The following is a 25,788-nucleotide window of genomic DNA, read 5'->3' on the forward strand; positions in this document are numbered from 1 at the left end:
CTTATGTTTCCTCCATTTTTTCTCGGCTTGCCTACATTTCTGTTTTTCCTCCCTTAACTCCTGAGTATACCAACTTTCTTGTTTAGAGGAGGGATACTCTTTGTATAGTTTTAGAGGGGCCAGGGTATCAATGGCTTGCTTGATTGAGCCTGTGAATTTTGCCAGTGCTGTATCTACTGTGTCTTCTGCTAGTATGGTGGGTTGTACCCAAATTTCCTGTAGGTTACTTAAGGAGATTTTATGCCATTGGCGGCGCCAAGTCGGAAGGGAGGGTCCTTTATTAGTAGGTCTTTTGGGAGTTGAGAGTAAGATTTCTAGAAGAAAGTGGTCTGTCCATAAAATCTCTTGCTGGAAGGCAGGTGAGCTTGGAACAGTTGGAGAGGACAAGGTCTAGCGTGTGGCCACCACTGTGCGTGGGTCCAGTGTTTTTTATCTCTAGACCTAGATTTGACAGGTCGGTGATGAGGGAGTAGGATTCAGGTAGTGTTGGTTGGTCTACATGGATGTTAAAATCCCCTAGAAGAATAAAATCTTCATTGGATTTGAGTTGGGGAGCTAGCAATTCTTGGAGAAGGAGGGGAAAATCTGGGTTTGGTCCTGGGGGGCGATAAACCAGAGCTCCTTTCCAGAATATGTGGCTAGTGAGGTCAATTTTAAAAAACAATTTCTAGTTGTAAACTTTGATGTTGTGAGAATATAGTGACCTTTAAATCATCCTTGTGTATGATTGCTAGGCCACCGCCTGTCTTCCCTTCTCTATCTAGATGTTTAAGCTTATATCCGATTGGGATCCCCATTGTTACAGCTGTAATGGTGTGGGGCTTCATCCAGGTTTCAGTGATAAAACATATGTCTGGCTGGATAGAATTTACCAGATCCCATACCTCATGCTGATGTTTAGGCAGGGATCGCACGTTTAGAAGGAAAGACTTCAGCCCTACTACAGGAGCTTCTGCTTCAGACGGAATGTTATTGCTGAGCATTCGGTGATGACATTCTAAACATGAGAAGGCTCCCTCAACAGTATGCCATGGTATTTTAGTACAACATGCGGACAGCGGTTTTAAGTCTAGTAGGGAATGAGTAGTATAGGTGATTAGATGTGGACTCATACCTAATCGTGATGGAAGAGAGGGAGCAATGTCCGTGGCCCCTGTGCCCCGTCCTGTCGCGGACGGGCGCAGACGGGCAGCTCTTTGGCGGGTCTTCGGCGGGGCTGCGCGCTCGAGAAGGCGCGAGGGCTATATAGCGCTGTGTGGATCCACTAGAGCGCTAACCGCTCCCAGTGGACCAGGAAGTGAACAGGAAGTGAGTCAAAAGCCTACCACCCCCTTGTTACCGTGGGAGGCGGCAGCCTAGCGCTTTCACCAACCGTGGGTCACGCGAGGATGGCTGGAAGCAGAGCTGCTTCTTAGTGAGTGCGTGTGGTGCAAGTAATGCGCTCCAATTTTAAAAATTACACTTTTTACAATTCAGTGTTACTTGGATTAAAATAATGCCACAGTTAGATTTAAAATTTGTACCATTACATGGACGCTCTCCTTGCGCGAGGCAACCGGGTTGGAGACACTGCCACCGTCTCCTTCCCGCAGGCAGGAGTATGATTCTTACTGACGAATCCACAGGGTTAATGTATTTAAAAACTAATAACTAATATGTTAAAACAAACTTAGAATTGTCTCGCTTAATATCTGTGGTTTAAATGATCGTCTGAAAAGGCAAAAAAGTGATCAAGTCTTGCGAACAATGACATCTGCCTTCAGGAGATGCATGTAGAAGGAGCCAAGAAATATTTGCTGAACACTCTGGGTTATAGGGCAACCTCGCAAGGGGCCAGGATCAAAGGAGTCAGGATTCTGGTTTCGAAAAGATTACCCTTAGTTGTTAACCAGGTAAAAGCTGACTCTAGGGCGGTGGGTGATGAGCAGGAGGCGCTCTTCCTTCTCTTCCCTCTAACTTTGTTTTTACAGTCTGCTCTGTTTATGGAATCAACCTTGACGATCCAGGGGTAATTAATGGAGTAAACTATGAGCTAGTACACTGGCCACTGCCTATAATATTATGTGGGGATTTAAACTTAAATCTGCCTAGTACCTGGAAGTCAGACGGGTCCTGGGATTACAGGGGTAGGAAACCTAAAGTTTTTCAGGCTGCATTAAACTTGATCAGAACTCAGGGTCTGAAAGACTTATGGGCAAATTGAAAACTAATCCGGTTATTTAAGGGGTGTAAAGATTTTTTGTAAAATTAACTGTTTTTGACCTTCTGAGATCCATTGTGTGCTTTATATGTGTAATTTAGTTCATAAAATGCTTGAATTTGAGGGTGTTTGCGAGATCTTTGCCTGCTCTATTGTGAAAGAAGAGCAGTTTCGATTTTTGGGACTGAATATATAAATATGCTCGTTTACCAACGATGGTATTATATATGTACTTGAGCGGTTTGATCTCCTGTAGTAGATTTTTATTGTTAGAATGTGTGAAAGTTTCCTCTTTGCTCTTAATTTCAGCTCCTAGGGATTGTTTGATGGCTCTATTCTTAGACCTTCATTTAATGATTTTGCCTCTAATTACACAAGTCCCAAAGCAACACAGGGACGGAGACTGAATGTTCATTCTCGATGGTAAAAAGAGCTCCAATTCCTTTTTTTAATTCAGCATCCTCAGTTTCATTTTTCTAAAATGTCAGAATTCAACCACCAAATCCGATTTAAACCTTTAATTTTCCCATTAAATATGGATACAGAAATGGCAGCATGGTTGGAAACCAACAGGTGTGTGTGCGCCCTGTGAGTTTTAAATTTGAAGGCTGAATGGCGATTGAGAATGGTATCAATAGGGAGGTTAAAATCTCCTCCTAAAATCACTTTAGAGTCCTGTGGAATGTCCACTATCTTTTCGTTAAGGGTATGCTAAAAGTTGAGTCATCAATACTGGGAACATATATATTCTTTACGTAAAGATCCTTTTCTCCATTATTTAATCTGGTCAGGAGCTATCTGCCATTACTGTCCTTTTCTGAGGCAATAACTGTTTTGCCTGATTTCTTTAGAAAGTAGAGTAAGAATAGCCCATTTGCCGCCCCGCTCCAGCCACCCAGCTGCTCCTCCCTCCCGGTTTCCCTCTTAAGGGGGCGGCGCGGTGGCGCAGGGAGCGACCTCTGCTATCAGGCTAGGTCGCCCCCACGCCGCTGCTGCCTGCAAGACTCTTGGCTTCCCTACCTGGCTCTCAGCGCTGCTCCAGCACTCGCTGTCACTACCTCCTGCCTGCCTGCTCCGGGACGGTCCCAGCCGCCGCTAAGCCATCCATCCTTGCTGCACTTTCCCGCCGCTGCCTCCCTGCGGCCCCGCCCCCACCAAGCCCACTCGCCGCCCCGCTCCCGCCACACAGCTGCTCCTCCCTCTCTCTTTCCCTCTTATGGAAACCGCGAAGCGGCCGCGCAGCGGACGTGTGCAGCGGGCGCGCCTGGACCGCGCCCAGCGCCAGAACCCCTGGCCCCAGATGATGCCAGGGCACCCCACTGAGATACGACACCGCCACCCTCATCGCACTAAAGACAGGACGACCTGCCGCCTGCCACCAAGCCACCCCGAGGCGCACCCACGGACCCTTCACCTGTCAAGCATGCAAATTCACCTGCCTCCGAACCTGCACCCCGCCCACAGCAACGACAACAACAACCACCTCAAGTGCATACTCCTCAACACCCACTCCGTCCACAAACACAACATCGAACTCAGGGAACTCCTTGATACAACAGCAGCAGACGCCCCCTTCCTCACTGAAACCTGGATGAACGCCTCCTCGGCCCCCGACATCGCCATAGCCATCCCGGACGGCTACAAAATCACCCGAAAGGACTGCATCAACAAAACTGGAGGAGGAATCGCCATCATCTACAGGAACACCATCAGCGTCACGACCAACGCCGAAGACACAATCACCGCTGCCTAACACCTACATTTCCAGATCCACACCGACCACCAAACCACCCTCAGAGGAACACTCATCTACAGACCCCCGGGCCCACGGACACAATTCAGCGAAACCATCGCCGACTTCAGCCCGCACGCCTTAGCCTCACCAGAGTACATCCAGAGTGGATGAGCGCCAACCATCTTAAGCTCAACCCCGATAAGACGGAACTTGTCCTCACGGGTGGCCCTTCTAACCCTTGGTCCCCTGCACATTGGCCCCCCTCTTTTGGCCCCCCCCCCACGCCCTCTTCCTCGGTTCGCACCCTTGGCATTAAAGTCAGCTCTGACTTAACCATGCACAGCCAGATCAGCTCTGTTGTGTCTTCATGTTTCCTCTCCCTCCGTCTTATTCGGAAAATATCTCGCTTTTTCACCATCGACGCGCTTAAAACCATAGTCTTGGATTTAGTCATCTCACGCCTCGACTATGGCAATGGCCTGTACGTGGGTATCCCCTCCCACGAATCCCGACGTTTACAGGCCATTCAAAACCAGGCTGCCCGTCTCATTCTCTCCCTCCCCAAATCCTCTCACATTACCCCGGCTTTGAAATCCCTTCACTGGCTCCCCATCCGCTTCAGATCCCTTTTCAAACTTGCTTGCTTTGCCTTTCGCGCCCACTCTCGCTCTGCCCCTGCCTACATCACTTCCCTCATTTCTTCCTATGTCCCCAGTCGCACTCTCCTCTCTTCCTCTCTCTCCCTTCTTCACATTCCCCGCTTCCGCAAATCCAGATCCGGGGGCACTCGTCTTTCCGTCTTGGCCCCCAAGTTCTGGAATAGTCTCCCACTTCATCTTCGCTCCATTCCTATTTTTAGCCACTTCCGTAAAGCCTTAAAAACTTTTCTTTTTTCTTTGGCTTTCCCTTCTTAGGTCCCCTGTGTCCCCCTCCGTGAGTTCTGACCCAGGTCCCCCAGCGCCAGGAAGCCGCTTGGCAGCAGCGCGCTTTATTAAATATTGTTTTCATTTCATTTCATATCCTAGGGGATTTGAAATTCCACCTGGAGAAAAACATCGACAACACCACCACCCTGCTAGACAACCTCGCCAACCTCGGACTCAAGCAACTGGTGGACACGCCCACCCACCTCGCCGGCCACACGCTCGACCCAATCTTCTCCGCCAGCAACCAAGTCTCCTTCAGCCACTCCACCGGACTGCACTGGACCGACCACAGCTGCATCCACTTCACCTTCAAGAAGACCACCACCAGGCGCAACAGATCTCCCGCAGATGCTGGAGCAAAGTCACCACAGACCAGCTAACCACACCGCTGAGCCAGAACCCACCTGTCGACACCCCTGACACCAACGACTCAGCACACAATCTCGCACAGTGGATCACCAACTGCGCCGACTAAATCGCTCCACTGAAGAAACCCCCAGGCAAGAGTACCAACAGAAAAACCTCATGGTTCACAGACGCCCTCAAAATCGCAAAGAAATCATGCCGAACCCTTGCAAAAGCTTGGCGCCACAAACGGACATCAGAAAACATGACAGCCCTCAAGAGCGCCACCCGTGAATACCACCAGATGATCCGCACCACCAAAAGGACATTGTTCAAAGAGCGGCTGGACAAAAACACCCACAACAGCAAGGAACTCTTCAGCATCGTCAAAGAGCTCTCCAACCCCAGCGCCAGCAAAAACGACATCACACAGTCGCAAGACCTCTACAACTCCCTTGCCACATTCTTCCACCACAAGATTGCAGATATACATGACAGCTTCGGACCCCAGACTCCGCCTCCAGCCACCAAACCAACGACCCCCACCACCAGCCTGAGCGCATGGACCCCCATCAGCACTGAAGACACCACCCGCGTCATGAACACCATCCACTCCGGCTCCCCCTCCGACCCATGCCCTCATCATATCTTTAACAAAGCCGACACCATCATCGCACCCCACCTCCGAAACGTCATTAATAGCTCCTTCACGTGCGCCACCTTCCCTGGAAGCTGGAAACACGCAGAAATCAACGCTCTTCAGAAAAAAACAACAGCGGACCCCAAAGCCCTCAAGAACTTCTGCCCCCATCTCTCTGCTCCCCTTCCCGGCCAAAGTCTTTGAGAAGACCGTCAATAAACAGCTGACTGCATTCCTCGAAGAAAACAACTCGCTCGACCCATCCCAGTCCAGATTTCGAGCCAACTACAGCACCGAGACCGCCCTCATCGCAGCCAACGATGACATCAGGACTCTGATGGACAACGGAGAGACAGCCGCTCTCATCCTCCTGGACCTCTCGGCAGCCTTTGATACTGTCTGCCACCGCACCCTAAAAACCCGCCTCTATAACACTGGGATCCAAGGAAAGGCCCTGGACTGGATCACATCGTTCCTCTCCGACAGAACCCAGAGAGTCCGCCTCCCTCATTCCGCTCAGAGGCTGCCAAAATCATCTGCGGCGTACCCCAGGGCTCCTCACTCAGCCCAACCCTCTTCAATATCTACATGACCCCCCTCGCCGCCATCGCACGCAAACACAACATCAACATCTTCTCCTATGCCGACGACACCGAACTGATACTCTCCCGCACCAAAGACCCGCTCACCACCAAAGCCAACTTCCAGGACGGAATGAAAGATGTCGCAGAATGGATGACGCACAGCCGTCTGAAGCTCAACTCTGACAAGACGGAGGTCCTTATCCTCGGACAATCCCCATCCGCCTGGGACGACTCCTGGTGGCCCACGACACTGGGCACCGCACCGACACCACCGGACCACGCACGCAACCTGGGATTCATCCTGGACTCCTCCCTCACGATGACCAAGCAAGTCAACGCAGTCTCGTCTTCATGTTTCAACACCCTGTGCATGCTCCGAAACATCTTCCGGTGGATCCCCAACAAAACCAGAAAGACTGTCACCCAGGCCCTCGTTACCAGCCAACTGGACTACGGGAACGCCCTATACGCAGGAACCACAGCCAAACTTCCGAAACAACTTCAACCCATACAGAACGCCTCAGCACGACTCATCCTCGACACCCCTTGCAACAGCCACATATCCGCCCACCTGAGAAACCTGCACTGGCTCCCAGTCAGCAAGAGGATCACGTTCAGGCTGCTCACCCACGCACACAAAGCACTCCACAACATGGGCCCCGAATACCTCAACAACCGCCTCTTGTTCTACACCCCCACCCGCCAGCTCCGCTCCACCAGCCTCGCCCTCGCAGAACCACCACCGGAGGAAGATCATTCTCCTACCTGGCAGCCAAAACATGGAACTCCCTCCCCGCACACCTACGACTGACCCAGGACCATCTCACCTTCAGGAAACACCTCAAGACATGGTTATTCAAGCAATAGCGGCACCCCCACCCCTCCCTTCAGGGCCTTGAGACCCTCACGGGTGAGTAGCGCGCTCTACAAATGTATTGATTGATTGATTCTTTTCCCATGAGGCTCTGAACAAGTAACAGCAGATAGCCATCCCTTCTTCATCAACAAGGCCTCTTTAAACCAAATCTTTGTTTCTTGGAGAAGTACTATATCGCCCGATAAATCTTTACAATAGTCAAGGATCTAAGACATTTTAACTGGGTGGTTTAGTCCCTTAACATTGAGGGAAATAACACTGAAGGAGGACACTGGAAATTGTATAGAAACATTGAAAGGCTAATCATTTAAGGTCAGTATTTGAAAGTGAAGGTGGCCTTGGATCCTGACTTTGAAGGGCTGGAAGTGGTAAGTTGTCTGGATACCTCTCCAGAATAGGAGTTATCATCCCCAAAAGGTGTTGCGCCATCTGAGGTGACATCTGATAAATTTGTCATTATGAAGGCAGCGGAGATGTTAGTTACCATGACCTTCTGCTAAGTTGAAGTCTAATTTGACTGAAGTGCTTCATTCTTCAACATCTACATCAGAGCCCTTATTGCCATTTAACAAGGGTCTTACTGAGCCTATTCCTGAAATATGGAAGAAGCTTAAGTCTTAAGCATCAGTTTCAAGGTTGTTTGCTAGAAGGTATAAGCCTGCTCCAGGGGATCAGTTTTTGTCCATGCACTCTATGCCTGAAAGTTTGGTGGTACATGCTTCTTGGTCTACAAAACTGACACCTGGTTCTTTCCCAACAGCTCAGCCTGACAGGCAAGATAAAACAATTGAGCAATCGGCCAAGAAAGTCTTCTCTGGCAGTACAGCGCGCGATGCCGTGCTCTTATGGAGTCGTCCACGCCGGCGAGCTACAAAAGAATTTTCCGAACGTTGCTGACGCAGGGGGATATTCACAAGGTGAGGAATCCACTGGCAGATGTATCCATCAGAAAACCAACAATGCTACATGCCTATTGGGGTGCTATATTCATGTATTAATGGAATCAGCAAGGGATGTCATTCCAAATTTGTCTGGAGATCTCCAGGGACATTTTTCAGAGCTCTTGAATGACTCCGGCTCTGATGCCACAAGGAGACATGGCTGGTTGAGGGGGGTCAGGCTTCTCGCCGGATGCACAGACGACATTGTTGTATTTGTCTTTTGAAGGATCAAGTGTTGAGGTTGATTCCACTCTGGAGAGGTTTAAGGATAGCAAGGAGACTTAGGTCATTGGGCATTTAGTCGCAACCTAAGGATTATAGATCATTCCGTAGGGTTCAGGGGTTGGGCCTGAACTTGTTCTTTTTGGGGAAGTAGTCAGTTCCAGCAACAGCAGCAGTCCTCCAATCCCCTTTACAGGAGCTATAGGGGATGGGGCAGAGGTAGTGAGCATGGAAATGCCCATCAGCCATCCTTCTCCTCTTAGAGCATGTTTGCCCAGAGGGAGGACGATTAGCCTATTTTCTGCCTCACGTAAGCTCCATCAAGACCAATGTCTGGGTTTTAAATATCTTAGAGATTAATAGTCCAAATCTCATTTGAAAGCCAGAAAATTGCTGGCTCATTCCACCGGCTGCAGTTGCTGCCGGTGGGAACAAGCCAGTGATCTGGTGCCAAATTAGTATACAGTAAACAGTTTTAATATGAACGGACACCACAGGATTGTGTGGAGTTATGTGTTGCTATTGAGATGGATTACAAGCACTTTCATTATGAAGTCACAATTCAGGACGAAATGCGCTGGATGGGCCATTTGTTTCAGACACAGTTTGAAAAAATTGCTAGATATATGAATAAGTAAGTTGAAAAGCTCATGTACTCAAATATATTTTGTGCAATGAATTGTTTTATGCAATCACTCCTGAACATCGGCATTGGATCTTTGGAGGAACTTGCTTTCCAATTTGATAAGTTACTTATAAACTCAGGTTGCCATCCCATTTCTTTGATTTGTAATTTTACATAGCCATTTGACTGCAGCCTGTCCCTAGGTCACTTGACTGAGTGTAGCTGACAGTTGGACTTTTCACATTCCTCCTTGACAGCCAAACACAAAAGAGAGCTTGTGCGTGCCTGGATTGACCGACACTGGCAGGATGGGAGGGAGAAGCTGCTTACAGCCCTACTTACACTTGAATAGGCTGTGCCCTGCCTCCACACAAAAGGCTGCATACCCCCTGTACTTAGTCTGAAGCCAAGGCAGGGAAAGCTGGAAGACTCGGGTCATCAAAGGGAAGCCTCCAGAAACTTGCCCCACATCAAAGGAATATTTTACAGAACAGGGGACCCTAGTAATTTAGGGATCAACGGAATGATAGACATATACTAGATAGTATATATGACTACTGTCCAGCCGGACAGAGTTTTTTATTTTTCAATTCTTCAGTTTAAGAGTGTAAATATAATATTTATACAAAAGTGGGCACAGCCTGTGACCCACAAAGGACAAGACAAAACATATGACAAAACACTTATGTAAAAGCGCACAAAAGCGGTCTGTACTGTTAATCTGTTTTACAGACTAAGATTAAATCGTAGCAACCCATTGTTTTACACAGTTGGTGAATTCCAGCAAACATATGGTGCAATAAGGTCGACGGCGTTTCGATGCAATTACCAATTAACATTTAAAGAAAAAAGTGAAGAAAATGGGGAAGAAAAAATAGGAGAAACACATAAACAAAAAGATAATCATTAGAGCTTGACTAGGCATAAGTACATTTTACAGTCCACATAATTTTCCAGCAAGGGTGTCTTTAAATGTTAATTGAACATTATGTAAACTGCCATAGGGGTAATGATATTGAAAACTCTCAAGACAAACTTGACACAAAAGTTTTTGTCCTGATGATGATGCATGTATTTGGTAATTGCATCGAAACGCCGTCGACCTTATTGCACCATATGTTTGCTGGAATTCACCAACTGTGTAAAACAATGGGTTGCTGCGATTTAATCTTAGTCTGTAAAACAGATTAACAGTACAGACCGCTTTTGTGCGCTTTTACATAAGTGTTTTGTCATATGTTTTGTCTTGTCCTTTGTGGGTCACAGGCTGTGCCCACTTTTGTATAAATATTATATTTACACTCTTAAACTGAAGAATTGAAAAATAAAAAACTCTGTCCGGCTGGACAGTAGTCATATATACTATCTAGTATATGTCTATCATTCCGTTGATCCCTAAATTACTAGGGTCCCCTGTTCTGTAAAATATACTACTGCCCAAGGACCCTAGTGTTATTCCTTTTGGGTTTTCCCTTGTTCTGTGAAAACCACATCAAAGGAAGGCCCAGGTATAAATATTGGCCCTCAGGCACCAACTCTTCAGTAAACGTCTGGACCTGTGGATACTGTGCCAGAAATGACTGCCATTGCTTGCCTGCTCACCTACTGTGCTGCTCTGCTGCCCTCTTACATGGGGAATGAGGACTGGATCTGCATCTATTGATCCCACGGCCCAGAATGACTCCAAGGGCTAGTTGGCTAGCTTCCCAACTACAGCCTCAGGAACAGAAGCTCCAACAACCTTGAACCCAGCACCTGGGCTTTGCCATCTATGTATCCTAACCAAGTGGTGCCAGCTCAGTCCTGTACCACCATATGTGGGCTTGAAGATTGTGTGGACCCAGCAGAACCAACAAATATCCTCTGCTGCCCGGCACACACCTGAAAAGTACCGAAGCATAGCTTCTGCTGAGAGGGTTCTCAACACAAGGACCTGCATTGAACCGCATCGAAGCAGCCACTGTGCACAGTGTCACCTATGCAGGCCCTTGCAACGTCCATTTCTTGTCGATGGTAGCCTCGACGACAATCCAAGTTCTAGCATCAGTCTCGCAGCTCTTTAAAACAGTTGTATCACTTTGACAACAGGATAGTGGACTTCACATTGCAAGCCCTCATTGAGGGGATCCTTGACAAAGACAGGGCCTTTCAGCGCAGTTCCTTGGAACGGCTGCATCATCGCGCCTGCTTGACGCGGAACCACCCAATGCCTCGCAACCAGGATTCAAGATACTCTTGTTCTGCAGGCCCAACTGTGTCCCTGTAGTAAGCCCGCACTCCAATGTGGTTGGCCTGAACTGGTTACTTTATCCCTGTAAGGCACAACCAGCTACACACAGTTAGTGCTTTGTGCTTCTTAGTGCTATTATCACTGAAACTTTACAATTGCACATCTCTGGCATTACGGATTGGATTTTCGAAATTTTTTAATTATTTTTTTTATAACTTTATTCGGTAAAAATGGCACCATAAAAGTATACAATGTATACCATACATATTTAAAATTGAAAACACATTAGGAGATACCTCATTCAATAAAATTCCATCGAGAGTGTGCATATTGTACAGTACACATAGTATGGTAAGGCCCAAAAACCAAATATGCCTGTGATCTCACTTAACTGTCCCCTTGCATAATGGTGGGGTACATTTTAACCAATACAAAAATACCATCAGGTATCCTACAAAAGGGCCGTCTAGGTGTTAAGCGGGGTGGGACGGGGCTTCCTCCTCCTCATACGTGTCAACCATGCACTACCCAGATATTTAGCTACCCCGCAGATCATAGGGGTGGAGGACGTATCTGTGCAAAGTACTCGTAGGGCCATTTTGTGGCATTTAAGACCCAACCCCCTACATAGTGGTTTTAGCCAAACCTTCCTGGCAGTTTTATATGCGGGGCAAGCAAAGAGGAAATGCGCCACAGACTCATTCGGGGCAGCACAACAGGGGTAGGGGTTCAACAGACCGCCAACGTTGGGGCACCCCGAGGTGAAGTCATGCACCGGGAGGGTCCCATACCTAAGTTTCAAATAAAGTGCTCTATCCAGAGGCTTTGATATAAGGTCTAGGAAAGATTCCAATTTTCTTGACCATTTAAACCCTAAGAACCGCTCCGTGAGCAAGCCCCTAGCACCGCTACGCATTGCCTCTGCCTGAACCCAATCCCAGTAGAGTTTGTTCATCACTAGTTTAGGGGGTGGCATTTGGCTAGTCCATACATTGCTCAAGTCCAGATGTACAACCAGCTGCCTCAGGTTACTCAACCATCTGATCTTATCACTGGTATTGAGCAAAATGAGTTCATCTAAAACAGCAGCATAGTTTGTAAGCTCCCTGGTCCTTCTCAGCCGAACCCAAAATAATAGTGGGTGCAGTCGCACTAAATCTTTAAAGGAGCGCCTGCCTAAATCTAGCCGTAAAGGGATTAGCGGGGTAGAGACTGGGAGAGCCACCAGGTCCCTCAAAAATTTGTTTTCAGCTGAGACCAACTCCGAGACATTCTCAAACCCCCACAGCTCGGAGCCGTATTGGGCGGCCGGTAAAATCTGTCCCTCATAGATTGCCAGAGCCGGTGCCACAGGTTTGCTTATCGACTCCCGATGTTCTCTCAAGGTCACCCCTGACACTCTTTTGTGGCTGAGTAACATTTTGGCCAGGTGGTCCTTCCAATTCATCCAACTATTAACCCGGACCCCCAAATAGTCGAAGGAATCAACCAGCTCCAGAGGTGTCCTGTTGAGCGTGAAGTTGTTCCTAAATCTTTTGGAGGGAGAGAGGGCCATAAGCTTAGTTTTAGAGGTATTGATGGTAAGACCTCTATCCGTACAGAAGGTGCTAAAACGGTGCAAAAGCTTTTGGAGTCCCACGGGGGATTTGGAGATCAGTATGGTATCATCCGCGAAGAGCAGAGTAGGTGTTTTTTCCCGCAGCCAGGGTTGGCGCGTCTACCTCTTCCTCTCTCAGATGGTCCACCACACCGTTCGCAAAGAGAGAGAAGAGGGACGGCGCCATGACACAACCCTGGCGGACTCCACTCCTCACGGGCACCCTGTCTGACAGTTATCCCTGGGTGCCCCATCTAATCCTCTCATAGTTCCCCTCGTGAAGCCTTACAATCAAGCCCAAAAGAGGCCCGGGAAAGCCCATCTTCTCTAGCGTGTCTCACAGCCTTGCCCAGGGGACCAGGTCAAATGCAGTCTTAAGATCTATGAAAGCGAGGTAGAGACCACCCTTGTTGATGGTCACAAACTTCCAATAGATGGCAAAAAAACGAAAGACCTGGTTCATCGTGCCTACCCTTTGGCGGAATCCTGCCTGAAAATGGGACAGGACATGTTCCTCTTCCATCCAGGTTCCCACCCTAGAGATAATGACCCTGCCAACCACCTTCTGAATCACATCTATCAGACTGATGGTTCTGTAGTTGGCAGGGTCATCTCTGGCCCCCTTTTTAAACACGGTGACTACCTCTGCCCCCTTCCAAGAGTCTGGCACAGGTTGTCCCTTGGCGATCAGGTTCATTACAAGGGCAATAAGTTTGGCCCAAGCAGTAGGATCTTCTAACAGGAGGTCCCCTGGGATCCCATCCGGGCCTGCCGCCTTCCCCGGGGTCAAATGCCTGATTGCCACTACTAGCTCCACTGGTAAGAATGGGTCCTCAAACACTAGTGGGAGTTGGTCCCTTCTAGCCGAGGCTAGAGGGGGACAAGAGGGCTCTTCAGCTCCACCGTACAGTGCAGAAAAGTGGGAGAACCATTGTTGGCTTGTTATGTGGGTCGCTAGTGGTTGAGAGCTCTTCTGCCTAGCTTTATTAATAAGCTTCCAAAACATTGAATTCCTCTTACTAACTGCAGAATTAAGATCCTTCCAATGTTGTTCTTCCCATTCTCGTTTGGCCAGTGCCATTACCCTTGCATAATCCTTCCTAGCCGCTCTAACTAGTGAGGGATCTTTTTTTAGCAGGGCAACTGTTAGCTCTTTCCTTTTTTCCCTGCACTGAACCGTGTACTAAGGGTTGCTGGATATGGAAGATGTATTATTTACTCTTCCTCTTTTCCCCTTGGATAAAAAATGTTGGCCTACTACTTCTATTGTGTTTTTGTATGCTGTGGCAAAAACAAAAGGCGACTCCTGGACATTTTCCATTCCCAGTTCCAGAGCTACCAATTCCGCAGTCAGATCTGCCACATGTGACTTAATACTCACAAGTTGATCTTCCTGCAGTTGGGCCTTGTCCCATTTCAGCCTACGGTTACCATTGTAGGGGATGACCTCATTGGTTGTCCTCAAGGGAACACTCTTCACACATCCATTTGAGATGCCCCACCTTAACTTGGTACAGAGGGGATTGTGGTCACTGTCCTGTGTGGATACCACCTCCATATCTACCAGGTCCCTCCACAATTTTACGTCCAGTAAGATATAGTCGATTCTTGACGGGCCAGTGAGCCTATTAAAAGTCATTGCGCCAGCACGGTCAGACATAGTCCTACCGTTCAATGCTCTTAGATTATGTTCCCTGGTAAATGCATTAATTTGTATTGCTCTTGCTGACCATTTTCTAATTGGGAGTAAAGACAAGGTTGGAATGGACCATCTAGAATCTTCCTCCTCAATGCCCAATGGATCATCCCCACTAAGGGGCTTGAATGTACAATTAAAATCCCCACCCACTATAATTTTAGATGATGGGGGGCAATTGGCTAGTGCCAAATCTAGACTCGTTAGTGTAGGCGAGGCTGTATCCCCCAGTGTTCCTCTAGAATAAACATTAAATAAATCAAACCTACTCCCCTCATTTTGTCCCCTAAATGAGAGATGTAGGATATCCCTGCATGCTGAATTGTTGTTAACAACATCCCAGTTCAGATCAATTTTAATCCAGGCCAATAAGCCTCCCGCTGGCCTGCCCTTCCCACAGCTTTTTGCGGGGGAGAAGAAGGTTGAGTACCCTGATTTATGTAATGGGAGCAAACTCCAAGTCTCTTGGAACAGACACACATCAAACTTCCCAATGAAAGTGTGCCATTCCGGTAAAGCCATCTTTCTTTTTAACCCCGCCACATTCCAAGATAACAACTGAACAACCCTATAACCTATAGCAGTCGCATCAGGGGCCCCCTTGTTCCCACTCCTCCCCCGAGCAATGGACTTTGGACTGGCCTCCACATATTTAGTTAGATTTAGGGCTACATTATTACCAACATTGAATCCCGGGCACACTACCTCTTTTGAAGCTGTGGTTACACTACTAACCGTAAGATTGGCTAGTATAGGGCCCACTTTCCCCATATCATGACAACTGGCTTCACTTGGAGCCACTTGAGCTATACCCCCTAGGCTGGCATCACATGATCGATCACCCATGTGTACCCTCAGCTGTGATCTTCAATCGCAGTCTTCCATACCCGATAGCACAGAAAACCTGTTCCCCGACTCCAGAGGTGTAAAGGGTCTCAAATGGTCCATTCCCCTACTGGTGTTTCTGTTATATCTCGGGGGTACCATGTTCCACCCGAAGGGATCGACCACTTGTGCAGGGTATTGGCCTTGAGGTGCATGCCTAATATTATATAATGATTCAGAAAAGGGGGTGGTGATGAACAGAGTGTCTGAATTAAGCAGACCACTCTTACCCAGTCCAAAGATCAGGGCTTGATCCATCACCGTTTTTTAGCTCACTGCACCATCCCAGCTCAGAACTTGGCTATATGCAAATTAGTCTGACCCTGGCTCAGTGCATCATGGGAACAGGGCAGAACAAACTACCAAGCCAATTCTTATACTGGGAAGGAAGCAAGCTAACGGGGACCGGTTTCTGGCATTTCAGCCGTGAAGAATTGGCTTGGTAGTTTAGTCTGCCCTGTTCCAATGATGCACTGGGCCAGGGACAGACTGATTTGCATATAGCCAGGTTCTGAGCTGGGATGGTGCAGTGAGATAAATAACGGTGATGGATCAAGCCCTGATCTTTGGACTGAGTAAGAGTGGTCTGCTTAATTCAGACACTCTGTTCATCACCGCCCCCTTTTCTGAATCGTTTTTGGCCACTATAGGTGTGGCAGGGTATACTCAGACATGAGTCCCTTTCTCACTGCATCATCAGGATTCAAGCAAGCCGGGCCGAAGACGGCTGAAATGCCAGAAACCGGTCCCCGGTAGCTTGTCTCCTTTCTGGTGACGAATTGGCTTGGTAGTTTAGTCTGCCCTGTTCCCATGATGCACTGGGCCAGGGACAGACTGATTTGCATATAGCCAGGTTCTGAGCTGGGATGGTGCAGTGAGATAAATAACGGTGATGGATCAAGCCCTGATCTTTGGACTGGGTAAGAGTGGTCTGCTTAATTCAGACACTCTGTTCATCACCAACCCCTTTTCTGAATAATATTATATAATGGCAGGGGGTTTAAGTGAGTGGGGATCAGCCCATTTGGAAAGGATGGGGGGGGAACACCAGAGATCTAGGGTAAAAGTATGTCAGGGCCCGAGGGGTAATGCAATTATCACCACTTCCCCGGGGCCAATTTAATATGTAATCCACTGCACGTGGGTCTCTAAAGTTAATTACCACCAGATCGTCCTCAATGTCTTTACATCTACTACCCAGCCAGGTAAGTCGCCTAACGTGCACTATCTCGCCATCAATGTTGTGTGAGATGGGTCTATAAGTACCCAGCAAATGCATGATTTTATTCTTCAGCTGGGCACACCCTTCTCTCTTGTTGTCTGATAGTGGTGGAACCCCCGTTAGAACAACCACAAATGGCACAGCTTGTGGAGGTAGTTCCACTTGTGGCCCTTTGTTCACTGTGGCTCTAGTGTGTCCAGCACTTCCCCGTTCCTCCCGTGTGTTCCCTGTAGGGGCTATTGCCAAACCCCTTGGCAGTTCACTAACCGGAGCTCCCACCGGCTTTAGTGGCTGTGGCTTTTGATGGATAGGGTCGCCCCTACTAGAGGGCTGTGGAGTAGCTTTAGTAATTTGGGATGGGGCTTTAGCGACATTAGTAGAAGGTAACATAGCTGAGATTGTGGGCAGAGCAGCCACATTTACCTGGGCCTTAGGAGGAATAACCTTACTGCTTATGGCGGTCTCTAGGATCGTAAGTCTAATCTCCACCCTTTTTAAACTCTCTATAATGGGCTGAAGGAGAGATCTGATTAAGTATTCCAAATTCCCCTTTGGAATTGTGGGGGGTACTACATTCAGTAGTGGCTCCACAAGGGCAGGGTCAGGCTCAGTGATATTGATATCCGTGGCAGGTAGTGCAACTACTGGGGGCAGTGGCAAGATTGAGAGACTTTCTGGCACCTCCACTGGCGCCAAGACAGGTTTATTAGCGGGCTTTATAGTTTAAACAAAATCAGAGTGGCTAGTTTTAGATTTGAGCAGCCCTCCCCCCATCTTCAGTCTTTTTTTACTAGGGGGTGGGCCATGGGTTTTCGCCAGTGCTAGATGCTTCGGCTTCATCCTTGTCAGTTTAGTACGAGTGGGGATCTGGGTAATTAAGTCGACAGCCGTACAGCTTGAAATTGAAAGGGGGGAAGCACATACAATCTGGTCAGTAAGAACACAAGGAGTGGGGGTACAGTCCTGCAACAGCAGTGGGACACTATCCATTGATAATAGGTCTTCATTACTACTTGGGCTTCCTCCCTCCTGGGCAACGAAGTGGGGTGTAGGGTCGGCAAGAGACCTATTTTTCAAACTTTTAACAGAGCGTCGGTGCTCAGCCCTGCGCTCTGCCAACAAGCTTTCCCTATCACCATCGATTGATACCCTGGAGAAGTAATTGTCCAGTGTCCCATTTCTAGACCCCCCCCCCCCGGCTTTCCAGTGGTGGCATCCTCGGGAATCAGAGCCATGTCCAACAGTTGTTTCAGGGACCACACGTGGGGAACGCTAGCGAAAGTAAGAGGGTAGGCCCAGCCTCCTCGGGCCAGCCCTTTGCCAGGGCTTCGCCCCGGGCGCTCCTGCGCGCTACCGCGCAGCGGTCTTACAAGATATTTAAGTAGAGCTAGGGCGGGGGGCGTGGCCGGCAGGGAGAGCGGCCCAGGTGATGCGGGCTGAACGAGCAGGGACTCTTGGGAATTTGAGTCCCTGATACAGTGCAGGCAGCCCTGCCGGTGCTCTGCTGCTTCCCCCGGCCGTTAGCTTTCCAGCAGCCCCTTCAGATGTCCCATGGTGCTGTCCTTCCCGCAGACTCCGGATACGAAGCGGGACCCGCGCAGCGGGTCCCGTGAGGTGTAGGTGTGCACCCCAGCACACAACAACAGTCCAGCAGCTAAAATCAGGTCAACCAGCGTCCACAGGCAAGGTTTTTATTAAAGGTTACTCTATTTTTCTAAATTAGTGTCTGATCTTTCTTGTAGTGTGTTTTCACGTTACTACTGTTTGAAGTGCAGCATACATACTGTACACATTGCCTCAGAGTTAAGCCTGACTGCTCTGTGCCAAGATATCAGAGGATTGAGTACAGGTTAATGTGAGGTCCGCGTATGGCTCTGCCTCAAAAGGATTAGGATTGCCGATTAAGTAGGGTTTTAACCCCTCCCCAACCAGCCACCCAATTTCTCACAATTAGTTTTTACTGCTGCATCCTACTGCTTCCCTATGGAACAACCAATCCTGCTATATTGAAAATAGCTTTGACAGGCTAGTCAATGAAAGGACATTTTAAATATTAAATATTTAAATGCCCTACTTTTAAATATTATGCACCCTGCTTTATGGGCATACTTAGGGGTGACAAATATTTAAAAGGAAGGTTTAAGCCTCTCAAAAAGGGTTATTTTGACTAGTCAAATTTGCAGTTAAACCCTGCACAGCCAGGCTGCTGGCGACAAAGGCGGAGCACTTGATCCCTGGTTAGCAGGGAGAAAAATACACAGTTCTATTACCAGCAAACAAGTACGGTAAAAAAAAAGAAAAAAAAAAAAGAAAATGAAATTCAGGGTGACCCTCCAGAAAGGACAGATTCCAACAACTAGTATAATGAGGAGGGAGAAAGTCGTCCTCATTTTCATTAAATTCAAGAGATTGAAGAGTATCAGAATCTGAGCCCAAAATGGCTTCCATTCTCCTGAAATATTGCCTCTCAGGCAAGGGAGAGGTTGACTATTTTATTCAAACTGAGGTTGGACATAGATAATATTGAGCGCCAATGGAGCACCCCACACAAAGTCGGATACAAACTGAGCTACCAGCGCCTCTGGAACTTGGGGCTGTGTTGAAATGGGAACAACCAGCAAAGCCTGAGGTGAAGGAGTTGAAGCACAGCATAGTTCAAGCTGACAATCGGGGATAAGTTGGTGTGGGTGGCCAAAATGTCAATGTAATCCTGCATGGAGATCCAGATGAATGCATGGGGCATAGAGGCAAACCAGAGGCAATCTGAAGCACCTTTAAGAGTTGCAGCATGGCTCCCTTAGAGGCTGTGATTTATCACAGTAGAAAATGGACTTGAGAACTCTGGGTACATCAACTCTCGATTCGGATCAGACAACGCAGCCCGAGAAGGGTCTTTTCGCAGCCTGAGAAGGGCCTTTTGCGTGTTCATCATGAGAACTCTCCCTTGAATACCTAGATGTTTAAGAGTTTCGCTTGTACTTCTAGTACGTATTCTTGGACTTGTCCCTCTACCTCACATTCGACTTGCACAAAGTCGAAACAGGAGCGCCTTGGCACAGGGATGTACCTGTTACTTATGTTCAGGGACAGATTGAGTTCCCCATCCAGGATGGCCTTTGAATACATCAGAGAACATCTGTTTCAAAGGTTGGAGTCCTATTTGGTGCAGAGGAACAAAGCTAAAAGTTGAGCAACATGGGAGGCCTGGCATAATTTCTGTTTTTTGGTGGGATGAGAGAGAACAAATGCAAAGCAACAAGGTGATTTTGAAAGAAACTTCGGTACAAATGTTGGGAGCAAAACCCTAAGTCTGTATCTATGGACATGGCAAAAGGAAAACTTAGGTCAGCATGCTGGGTCGTGTGTATATGTGGCTCAATGTCGTCATGTCCAGAAGCAGGATGGAATTAGAACTGATGTCAACACCATCCGGGAGGCAGGAACTAACACAGAAGTTTCTGAATCTAGTCTGGCACCCAGAGAGATTCACAAGGTCAAAGTAAGGAATGTGTTAAGATGCATCCACCACAACTACCTCTACCTTTTCAGCTGGTCACTGACAGGTATATTAATTTGCAAGAAGGCTCATCTTTACTTAGAAAATGGCATAGTGAAGGAATCTCAGATGCCTAAGTATGGCTGTTTGGATGGTGAATGGTCGAGACCATGATGGTCCTAAATAGTTGAAGACACATATTGAGGGTTGGTGAATGGCCGAGACCATGATGGTCCTAAATAGTTAAGACACATATTGAGGGTTATCAACAGGCACAGAAACACCATTCACAAAAGTTTGAGAAAGTGTCCCAGTCTAGTTTCCTCACATACATTTCTTTTCCACGGAGTTCTAAGACCGATGCATCTTAATCTTTGCTACTTCACAATCAATCAGTTGGATGTAAAGTATTGATCAAACTCACAAAAAGTCGGAATATAATAAACATTTGCCTCATGTAAGACGCATTTACCTTTAAAAGCGTGAATACTAAACTGTGAATAAATACCTGTATCAACTAAGTGGACAGCAATGGGCACCAAATATTCAGCTGGGGAGTTCTCCAGACCAAAAAGAGTTGCATATTGGTCTGATCCGTATTTGTTGGCTTAACATCAAATGTTTTGGTCACAAATTCAAAAGCATGCTTCATCAGTCCCTGCCTGTTTCAGCTGTTCCCTAAATGCCAGCTCGCAAAACGTGTTCCTTTGTATTGAGATCATGAAGTAAAGAGGAATGAAGTGAGCACTTTAGTTGCTTCTACTATCCCATTTATTGAGCACATATTGTATGATGGCAGTAAAGATTACAAACTATTTTTCTATAGACTTTAGTTGACATTTCGCAAAGTCCTGCCTACTATTGCTTGATCCATATTCTCTTCGAACCTATCAATGATTCAGCGCACGCTATAGAAGTCTATAATGTTCAAGAAAATCAGGCCACTTTATTTTATCCATCAGGAGATTTTAGACTTATCTGCTATTTTGCCTCTGATCCTTTCAGCATAAATGGCATTAAGCTGGCCATTAGCTGCTTCAGATAGTCAATTTGATTGGTAGGCATTGAGAAAATAAGAGGAGGGAATTGCAATAAAGTTAACCTCTACATGTGAAAAGCCAGATGTTAAAACACCAATTATTTGACCTGTGGCAACAGAACAGCTAACATTGTAAATTATGGATGCGTACACCATTCTGGACCTTGTGCAACTGTGAGCCATACATAGCACGAGGGGGACTAGTGCCATGAAAACTGGAAAATATGACATCTGAAAACGATAGCATGATTTACCCTTTCCATTGTCTGTAAAAGAAGGCAACAAACCATAAACTTGAGTAAAGCATGATAACTACTATCAACATCAATAGAACTATCACTGGGACAGTGGTTTCCTTTTCACAAAGCCATCTGGCAATCCGGTTAGCTATTTACATTGAACCACATTAAAATAGCCTAAAAAATCAGCACGTGATAGAACACCAATATATGGTATTACTTAATGCAAATGCAAATCACCAACACACTCACAATACACGATATCTGGTGGAAATTGAAACTTTTACTTTATGTAGGACTAAGTGTACAAAAATAGAAACAGAATGCTAACAGCCTGTAACAGAGCCCACCTTCCCAAAACATGAAAAATACCTAGTGAGCCAAAATAGGTAAAATCATAATTGCAGGAAAGTGAATAATTTGGTGTGGACGAGTCCACTTCAAAGGATAAGGCCCCACCACCTGCTAGACGCCACAAAACTTAAATAAATCTGGGCTCAATCCCTCATAACATGACTAAGCATTCATGCTTAAATCAAACGCAATGGGTCAAGTATTTAAGCAGTGCATACACAGCAGAAAAAAAGTCACACTACACTAAAATTACAAAACTAATTGACCAAGGTGTGACTTGAGGCCAACCCCAATAAAGCCCTGGTCAGAAACAAGTGGATTGGTCTCGGTAAAAGTAAAAAAAGAGAAAAAAGTGTATTAGTAGAACGAGATCATCACTTTCTGAGAAGAAAAATCCTCGAGCAGGATGCTGCAGAAACTTTAGCCGCTGCAGTGAACCAATGGCTTGATTCTTACAAGTTGCTTTACTTGGAGCTATTAAGTTTTGAAATTTTCTTGCTGAAAACGTAAGCCCGCAGACTTCGATTTTCTGGGGGGGAGCTGCTAAGAGCCTTAATCGGAAACAAATCTAAAATTCAATCAAACGCCATGGAACTGCAATCAGATGCGTTTCCCCACAGGTTCCCTGAAGCTAGTAGAGGAAAGGGTTGTTCAAGTTTTCAAACTTTTTCTGATGCCCAAACAACTACACGAGTGCATTTTGAAGGCCTCCAGGAGAGGGCACTTAGAGACTAGACTGTTTGCCAGGCAGAGGCTAACATCAAAGTCATATACAGGTATAGTGGTCACTGATCAGATGGATACTTCAAGGAAAAGGCAGCTTGTTATCTCCCTGTAGTCAAACAGGAGGTCAGGTCAACTTAACCTTGGAGTCCACTTTTTTGTCCTGGGTACAAGACTAAGCAGTTCCAGTCTTTCATGGCTCCTGACAGCAGGTCCAGTGTTCCTTCGGTTCAGCAAGAGTTCTGAAGATGGTTCCTGGGGACCCCACATTTATGCCTTGCACCAGCTAGTGAGTGGGAGGGGGTGAATCTCCGGCGCACTCTAACCAATAAGGTAAACATTCCCAGGTGCAACCCTATTGAACTTTTTCAGTAGTTTCTTTGCTGTACTGCAAGCAACCCCACAGTGCTGCTCACTCTGGTAACCCCTTCTTCCCTTGTGCAGAACCGGCCCGTGCCACCCGAGGTGTGGCCATGTTTAACTCGCCTCCTCTATGGTCACTTAAGACCGGTCCTCTGGGTAGCTTTCCTCCCACTGGTTTTGGTGCCAACCTGACTAGGGGGAAAAGAGTTTGAGCTTTGCAGGTGTAACATAACATTTACTTCAGTGAAGCCATCTTTGAAGTAAATTTCCTGGGCCCACACCATCTGATCACCTCTGCATGCCTAGGCCACTGCCCCTGGTCTAAGAGCAATTTTTACACCTCTTTTGATCCTAATTCAGACCAAGCACCCGCTGGACAGTCGCTAGAGAACTAAAGCAAATTAGCCTCCAGTGGGGTTGGGCAGGCCAAAGGTAACATTCTAAAAGATACATTTTCAATGTATTTAATAAACATCTTAAATTCCCCATTAGATTGGATTTTAATTAAATATGAAAAGATGTCTTTAAATGGAGTCTGTAACTGGTGCAGATTTAACGTTATAAATTAAAGTATCCAAACTAAACTTTGATTTCCTATCTAGCAATTACAGAGCACATACATAGGCCATTAGCAGTGCCCCAGTGTTTAAAGTTTATTCCCAGCAGGTAAGTCCCAAAACACTAAAAAACAGGGGATGACCACCCAAAAACAGGTCTCTTCGCAACAATCGCTAACACTACAATTGTGTACATACCAGTGCTGAAAGTAAAGTACAAATCATCTAAGGCCACAAGACAAACAGGCCAACCCATGAATCGGTTTGTAGTAAGTTGGCAGCGGTACCTGGTGGAGTTCAGTGGATGTGTCTCCTCGTCATCACTTATGTCCAGGCTGTCCGTGCTGACATCAGGTTTGCTCCTGTGGCGTCTAGTGTTCATGGCAACTGATGGGCTCTCCCTAGACTTGAAGGTATCTGTCGCAATATGGAAGCGGCCACGTTCCCGTATCTGCCGATCCGCAAACTCAACCTGTAGAGTTTTAATGGAGACACGAGATGGCGTTGAGAAGCTACAGAGTACAAGGGGTCAATTCACTGTTGTAACATTCAACGGCGAGCTCCGAGTCAGTTCATTCACATTCGAGGACTGCACCAGAAACAACTGATAAGCTGTGATGGTTTGGCCACACGCAGCAACTCCAACTCTCTACCTTCAATGTTTTACCTACTTGTTTTGTTTAACTTCTTTTTATAACTGAACTCCCAAAATCATCAATTAAACTCACCGAACATCGAATGCATTAGTTTATAAAAGTATATATATCCGAAACACGAACACTAGCCTTTCGTATGAGAAATACTGCATGTTCTAGTTTCCTTGACATTAATAAATTGAAATCAGTAGCCAGTTGCAAATACTCTCCCAAACCTCGACCTGGAAAGCATGCTGCCAAAATGTTATTGGCCCAAGTTGGGCAGCAGTTTCATGCCTCAAGTACAATAAGGCGGGGTGGGGGATGGGGTTCTACCCATCAAAGGCACGCAAGGTCAAGGTAATTCTGCTGCAAGGCTTCGATGCAAGCGTTATTTAGGGTGTTACTCTTCCCTTTTTGTCGTGAAAGGAAAACATTTTAACACTTGTTTAGGGTTACCTCCCAGTTCTACCATTCTGACCATCTCAGAGTAACTTTGCCTTTCCGCCATTGATCTCTTTTGCTGCTGCTAAACTGAGGAGATCTTTTCATAAAATGGAATGTTTTGAGCTCACAAAATTCGCACCTAAAACACCCTTCAAAAAAGAGTGCTTGTTTTTAAGTGCGTTCCCTAAAATATTTTCATAAGATATCGTACAAGAGGATAGCTGCAACAAACAACTGTACAAATTCTCCTTTGCAGCCCTGGCTGAGATTACCCGTTAAACATTTACGTTGTCTCCATGATCCTGGTATGATAAATGAATTAAAGCACAGAGCTTGGCCTCACTAGGGACAGGTAGCTATACTGTTTCTGATAACTAAATACCCATTGCTCACATTGAATGGGAGCTAAACAGAATGAGGACGCCTTTTACTGAGCAGCCCAATGTTTCCACAGCTTAGTTCAAGATTTTATCGCCTCCTAATTTGTCGCTTCAGGCCTACACACCAATTTGAGCTGGATATATGGCAGAATAGACAAAGAGTACTTTTGCACTAGGTCAAGATTTACAGGGTGTTTATCAAGTTTCATTTTAAATACCCTTTCAAAAAGAATGAATTGTTTTTTCATGTGATCAAAATAAGTCTTAAGATGGTTTCTTCAGGGAGTGCTTTGGGTTACATTATGATACACCATAACAAGTACCTGGAATTTACCTCTACTTCAGTGCAAAGTGGCGAGTGCCTGCTACAATGTGGAGTACGCACAGAGTAAGGCATGACTTTTTGGATAAAGTATCATACCTTTGGTAACTAGTTTTATAGTGGAATCTACCTGCAGAGCGCTTGCTTTTGAACATCTCCAGGCACCAGATTGAATCAAAACATTGGAAAATAGCTCTCCTGAGCAGCAAAGTGGCACTGAAGAACAAGTTACTTACCTTCAGTTACTTATCTGGTAGAGACACAGTCTAGCCGCAGATTCCATAACTTGAATTCTCCACAGGTGCCAGACTGGATCTGGAAATGTTTCTACAGCCAGTTTCTGTAGTGACTCTGCGTTTTAGCGTGGAAGGTTTCACAGAAGAAAGACGTCTGCGCGTCCAGGAGACATTCACAACTTCACACTCCACTGATGTCACAACCGGAGTGAACGAACAAGTTACTTACCTTCGGTAACGATTTATCTGGTAGAGACACTGTCTAGCCGCAG

The 25,788-nt window shown here is 46.7% G+C and overlaps 1 protein-coding gene across 1 annotated transcript in view; it reads right to left on the reverse strand.

Moving 5' to 3' along the window:
- Window positions 1-25,788, reverse strand: part of NUMA1 (nuclear mitotic apparatus protein 1) — a 739,614-nt gene that overhangs the window by 88,342 nt on the left and 625,484 nt on the right. Inside the window, exon 18 of the mRNA XM_086936049.1 lies at window positions 23,784-23,968. Coding sequence (XP_086792175.1) covers window positions 23,784-23,968 — 185 coding nt within the window. The remainder of the gene's footprint in view (window positions 1-23,783; window positions 23,969-25,788) is intronic.

The sequence above is a fragment of the Lissotriton vulgaris genome, chromosome 8 (genome assembly GCF_964263255.1).
Source record: "Lissotriton vulgaris chromosome 8, aLisVul1.2, whole genome shotgun sequence".
Lineage (NCBI taxonomy): Eukaryota > Metazoa > Chordata > Amphibia > Caudata > Salamandridae > Lissotriton > Lissotriton vulgaris.